General features: G+C 36.1%; 1 protein-coding gene across 2 annotated transcripts; it reads left to right on the forward strand.

Moving 5' to 3' along the window:
* Positions 1 to 71: 71 nt before the first annotated feature.
* On the forward strand, positions 72 to 3,668 carry LOC104111412 (uncharacterized). Of its 2 annotated transcripts, none has more exons than XM_009621106.4 (3): positions 72 to 482; positions 2,024 to 2,695; positions 2,854 to 3,668. In XM_009621106.4, the coding sequence occupies exons 2-3, from the start codon at positions 2,085 to 2,087 to the stop codon at positions 3,536 to 3,538; spliced, it is 1,296 nt and encodes a 431-aa protein (XP_009619401.1). In that variant the 5' UTR covers positions 72 to 482; positions 2,024 to 2,084; the 3' UTR covers positions 3,539 to 3,668. The 2 variants fall into 2 exon arrangements, with proteins under 2 accessions (XP_009619401.1, XP_070032614.1); XM_070176513.1 differs by lacking the exon at positions 72 to 482 and adding an exon at positions 815 to 1,284.
* Positions 3,669 to 6,072: the final 2,404 nt, after the last annotated feature.

The following is a 6,072-nucleotide window of genomic DNA, read 5'->3' on the forward strand; positions in this document are numbered from 1 at the left end:
GTTGCATGTGCTAAGACCCTTCCGCCTGTTTCGTTCTAAATAAATAAAACCCCATGTCTCCTTACTTTTCTCTCTCTTTCTTGTTAGATATAAAATACACATAATAGTGTTTCCACATATGCATATATAAAAAATACAGTAGGATATATATGTTTAAAAGTTGGCTCTTCTCGTGATCTGTGCACAGTCTACATGATACTAATTCTTGGGTTTTGGTGGGTTTACTTCAATCATTGCTATATATCCACCTATCTTTGAATCATTCACTTTATAATTGGGATCTACTAAATTAAGAAGAGAGAGAGATAGAGAGACAGAGACTCATTTTGGAGTTTTGGGTATTGATTTTGAAAGTGAAATTTTTTTGAATGACAAATTTATGAGGATTTTGCCAGGCTTTTGGAAGGATTTGAGTGGTAGCAGCTCAAAAAGTGGCTTTGGTTTTGCTATAAAAGAAGATAAAGCTTCATAGTAATATAAAGGTGGGTTCTTCTGGTTTGTTTTCTTCTCTTATTACAGTATTAATCTATAATCCGGTGTTTAGTTTTCATGTATTATGTGGTTTTGACTTTGGTTATGTCTTAACTTTGAGTAATTGTTAAGTTGGTTTACCTTTGTGTTCACTGTACAATTCTTGTTTGAACATGTTAAGCACAATTAATGGGTAAAAATTGTATCTTTAAAGGGTTTTTGTAATACTATTAGTTAGCTGGTTTTTCAGCAAAATGCTAGCTCAAGTGAATTTGCTATTGTTATTGGCAAACTTTTTATTGCTATATAGAATTGACTATGGTTTTTCTGAATTGTAACCTAGATATGATTGCTTGTGTAAAAGTTGAAAAGGAGTTTTAAGGCAAAGGTGGACTACAGTACATGCTCTGGAACAGCTTTAATAAACTTTTTCTAATGAAGAAAAGGCTTTTTATGAGCCTTGTTCAGCTATTTTACCTGGAAATGTCTTTCAATTTATTCTTAATCTTGATTGAAGCACATAAAACAGCATGATTCACTTATGCAAAACGGTTTCACCCTCATGGAAGAAGAAGACAGCTCAAAGATGGAACTGAATAATACAATTCACACGGATTATAATAGTCTGGCACTTTTACATATTATAGTGAAAAAGCTTCAAGAAGTGGTGCAATTTTGAGAGGGATGTAACATTTTTACAAACACTTACTATGTTGACATATATATTCGCATCGACATTTCATGGAGATGTTGATGTCCTATATCTCTAGTTCTAAAAGGATCACACTGTCTGTTTCTTCTAACATTGCACAAGTATGATAAGTAGTATCTGCTGAAAAATTGTGGACTTGATCCCTTAGGAAATGTTTGTATTACAGTATCGCTTGTGTAATAGATATATGTGCTTGATGATTACCAAACATTAAGTGTTAATACGGTACTTCCCAAACCACAGGGGATTGATATTGCTCATTTTGCATTCAACTTCTATTTACTATTTTGAAAAGTTCACCTAATAATGCTGGATCTGAAATAGCCGATTGTGGGGTTTGTCGAAACTTTCCTTTTAAAATTTGCAGCATATGCCAAGTAAATCTGTGACCTCATTAGTCGGCTGGTTGTAAAATGTTTCACAGTGTTATTCATTGAGATATCATAAAGAAATGCAACTGCTCATTCTTTTCTATTCTTCCTTGTAGTTATGAGGGTGAGTTTTAGTTTGTTTTTTCAATTTGGATGTGTATGGTTTGAACTCTGGATTAACTCAAGTTTGTGGAAAGCGTGGCCCTTCTCTTTTCTTTGTGAAAATTTCTTCATCCTATTTGATTGTAATTAAAATCTTGCGGTGCCTGGTCATATCAAAGGGTTCTATGCATTATTTCATCTTATTAGCCTTCTTAAGAAAAGGTTGAACTGGAAGCTCTTTTATTTATTTGAGTGAATAATAGGGAAACCTATTTTCTGCAATAGAATGTGAAATTTGTGATTTTCCTGTTTGGCTTTGTTAACTACTTTAAATGTCCTCGCCTGACTATCATTTGTGAACTGACAGGATTAATTAATAGACAGTGAGATCAAAGCATACTACAACATATGGCGGTGTTTTGACCAGAATGGATCCTCAGGCTTTCATTAGGCTGTCAATAGGGTCGCTGGGGTTGAGACTGTCTGGAACAACTACTTTGAACAGTACAAAATCAGGGATAAGTGCAATCTCTTCTCCCTGTGTGTGCGAGATCCGTCTTCGAGGTTTCCCTGTGCAGACATCATCTGTCCCCTATATTTCCTCACCTGAAGCTACCCCGGATATTCACAACGTTGCATCCAGCTTTTATCTTGAAGAATCTGATTTGAAAGCTTTACTGACACCTGGCTGTTTTTATGCGCCACATGCATGTCTAGAGATAGTTGTATTCACAGGACGCAAAGGTGGCCACTGTGGTGTTGGTATTAAGAGGCAGCAAGTTGGGACATTTAAGTTGGAAGTAGGTCCCGAGTGGGGTGAAGGAAAACCAGCCATTCTGTTTAATGGCTGGATAGGAATTGGCAAGAACAAGCTGGAGACTGGAAAACCTGGAGCAGAGCTTCATTTGAGAGTGAAGCTGGACCCTGATCCAAGATATGTTTTCCAGTTTGAAGATAAGACGAAACTAAGTCCTCAAATAGTCCAGCTTCAGGGAACCATCAAGCAACCTATTTTCAGTTGCGAGTTTAGTCAGGACAGGTAAAACATTGTTATGCTCTTTTACCCTTTCCTAGGGATGAGTAGCATATAAGTAGAATTGAAGGTCTACTGTTATGGTCTACTTTTTCCGGGACTCTTAACTTTTAAGTTGCTTCAGTTCTAATTCTAATAGTTGTGTGTTATGCTGAACTTTACAGGGTATCTCCGGTAGATCCATTAAATAATTTTTGGTCAAGTTCATTTGACGGTTCTGAACTAGAGGTAGAAAAAAGAGAGAGGAAGGGATGGAAGGTGAAGATACACGATCTCTCTGGGTCGGCTGTTGCAGCAGCCTTCATAACAACTCCGTTTGTGCCATCAACAGGTTGTGATTGGGTGGCCAAATCCAACCCAGGAGCTTGGTTGATTGTTCGTCCTGATATTTGCAGGCCCGAAAGTTGGCAGCCATGGGGAAAGCTTGAAGCATGGCGTGAACGTGGGATCAGAGATTCCATTTACTGTCGCTTCCATCTTCTATCGGAGGGGCAGGAATGTGGTGGTGATCTTCTCATGTCTGAGATCTTGATCAGTGCAGAGAAGGGTGGTGAGTTCTACATTGACACGGACAGACAGGTACAAGCAGCAGTGAGTCCACTGCCCAGTCCAAGAAGCAGCGGAGACTTTGCAGCACTAAGTCCTGTTGCAGGCGGTTTTGTCATGAGCTGTCGAGTGCAAGGGGAAGGGAAATGCAGCAAACCCCTAGTGCAACTTGCCATGCGACACATCACCTGTGTGGAAGATGCAGCCATTTTCATGGCGCTTGCTGCTGCAGTTGATCTAAGCATCGAGGCATGCAGGCCTTTTCGCAGAAAGCTACGGAGAAGTACTCGCCATTCCTGGTGATGTATGTATACACATAATGGGAGATATACTGATATCCAAGCCCATTCCTGTATTTCTCCTGATTGTTGTAACAACTTGATTTTTGCTGTGTAGTAACCAACTTAATCTATATTTACACTGGTTCAAGTGACCCCACGCCATCCAATGGCTGACACCCTCAGAACCCATTCTGTCTCGCCATCTGAATCAATTCTGAAAGAACAGCATCACAATTTTGGGGTTTTTTGACAAAAAAATTACTTTGCTTACATTGTTGATCAGATTGGGAAACTGACTTGCTCTTTTAGATGAGTCGATTCACATACTTCAACAAAGTATTAGGAAAGATGAAGTTCTAGATTCAAGTTTCACTGTTACACGTTAACAAATACTAATAGATTCACATAATTACAAAAACTAAATCTAAAAGGATTTTGTCGAAGGCAAAAGATGTGGGAAATTTTCCAAAGAATAAGAACTGTGGGTTAAAAGAGGATTATCACTATTCTAATAACATTTTACTATTTATTTATTATCATTATCCATGGTAAAATAATGATGAAAAATAATAAAATCTCGTTCCATTATTAGCCCGTACCATAGTGTTATATCTCTCCTAGGGATATTCGAAAATCGATTAAACCGATCGAGCCGTACCGCGCCGAACCGATTTATATGTTTCTTTAATTTAAAGAAACCGTAGGTTTTTTATAAATATATAACCACACCGATATTTAGGATAAGTTTTTTATTTTATAAAAATAAATCGAAAAATTTCAAGCCGTACCGAATAGATTTTACATGTGGAAAATATATTTATAAAGTAAGTTTGTAAAAATTGCATGGGGCGTCCTATTTGGTCGCCCCCATTTAACCTATACCCATATTTGTAAAATTATTTAACCTATACCCTAATTTTGACAACTTCAGATCCTGCGACCTATGCGCTCCTTTCTTCCTCCTCTTCTTTTCCTCTTCTTCTTCTTCTTTTCTCTCTCAAACATGTTATCCTGTAAGTTACACATGTTATCGTTTCTGAAAATTGGACAAAGCGACAAATCAAGAAGAAAGAAAGACTCGCCACTTCCTCTCAAACATTAATACATCCCAACACAAAGTACGTAAATAATAAAACAAGAGTTTATTGTCAAAACTCGAAGAAGCATCAACTGAAGTTTGGGACTGCAGGGACAAACTTCAGACATTACCAGGTTAAATTTTGTCTGAAGTTTGCAACTATCATGCCGGGAAAAATTATCTGAAGTTCAAATATAACAAGCTGATTTTGTTTGAAGTTTGCACTACAAACTGAAGAACTTCAGACTAATTTGTCTGAAGTTTGTACCCCAACACAAAGTACGTAAATAATAAAACAAGAGTTTATTGTCAAAACTCGAAGAAGCATCAACTGAAGTGTGGGACTGCAGGGCCAAACTTCAAACATTACCAAGTTAAATTTTGTCTGAAGTTTGCAACTATCGAAAAATTATCTGAAGTTCAAATATAACAAGCTGATTTTGTCTAAAGTTTGCACTACAAACTGAAGAATTTCAGACTAATTTGTCTGAAGTTTACACTACGAACTGAAGTTTTTTTGATTGCTTTTGCAAGTCAGGCCAAACTTCAGACGAAAATATCTGAAGTTTTACTTTGATAAGGTCACACTTCAGGCAAAAAATTCTGAAGTTCAAACTTCAGACATAAATTCTTGTTACTTCAGGCCCCGTATGTCTAAAGTTACCCGAAAAGTGGGTACACTTGCAATTATTTTTGTAAAGCGGGTATAAGTTAAATTGTGACCCAAAAACTAGGTATAGATGCAAATCCCTAAGTAAGTTTAAAAATAATAAAACATTAAATTTTTCTTTGGGCCTTGGAATTATGAAAACTCTTACAAGCCAACAAACAAGTAATTAAACTCAAACTGCTAATTCCTAAAACCTATTATGGTGCTTCTATTTAAACTAAGTTATTTCAAGTATCTTCATTAGCAAGACACAAAGTATTCTAACGATTATGAGTAGCAAACTACAATGGATTGAAAATGTTTCCTTTTATATAATTTAGATTTATCTTTTTGAATATTTAATCTTTTATAGACTTTATTCTTGAGTCCCAACCTGGTTAATATTTTTCCACTGGTGTGATTTATATTTTCTTTGCCTTTGCTTGGTTTCTTTTACGTTGTTGTAGAATAGTTAATGGATCTATACTCTAGCCATTTTATATTTTTTTTAATTTATCATCTTTTAAAAAGTAAAAATGTCTAGAGAGTTTTGCCAAGTCATAAAAGAACGTATCTTATTGCATTCTACCTCTAGCGGTGAATTTTACATGATATTTAAAAAAATATTGAAAACTAACCAAACCGCACCGATACCGAACAGAAACCGACATGATTGGAACAGTTTCGAAAAGTCTAATTTTAGTTATAGATAATTGAATAACCGAAAAATTGATATAGTACAAATTTTATAAAATAACCGGCCGAACCGAACCATTGACACCCCTATCTCTCCATAAAGAAACTTTCAACAGGGTATTTACTAGTATAT

The sequence above is a fragment of the Nicotiana tomentosiformis genome, chromosome 1, assembly GCF_000390325.3.
Source record: "Nicotiana tomentosiformis chromosome 1, ASM39032v3, whole genome shotgun sequence".
Classification (NCBI taxonomy): domain Eukaryota; kingdom Viridiplantae; phylum Streptophyta; class Magnoliopsida; order Solanales; family Solanaceae; genus Nicotiana; species Nicotiana tomentosiformis.

Bases quoted from the DNA above. Each gene is read 5' to 3' on its own strand.
- LOC104111412 (XM_009621106.4), top strand. From the start codon at position 2,085: ATGGATCCTCAGGCTTTCATTAGGCTGTCAATAGGGTCGCTGGGGTTG. The intron at 2,696-2,853 runs GTAAAACATTGT...TGAACTTTACAG, and splicing joins TGCGAGTTTAGTCAGGACAG to GGTATCTCCGGTAGATCCAT.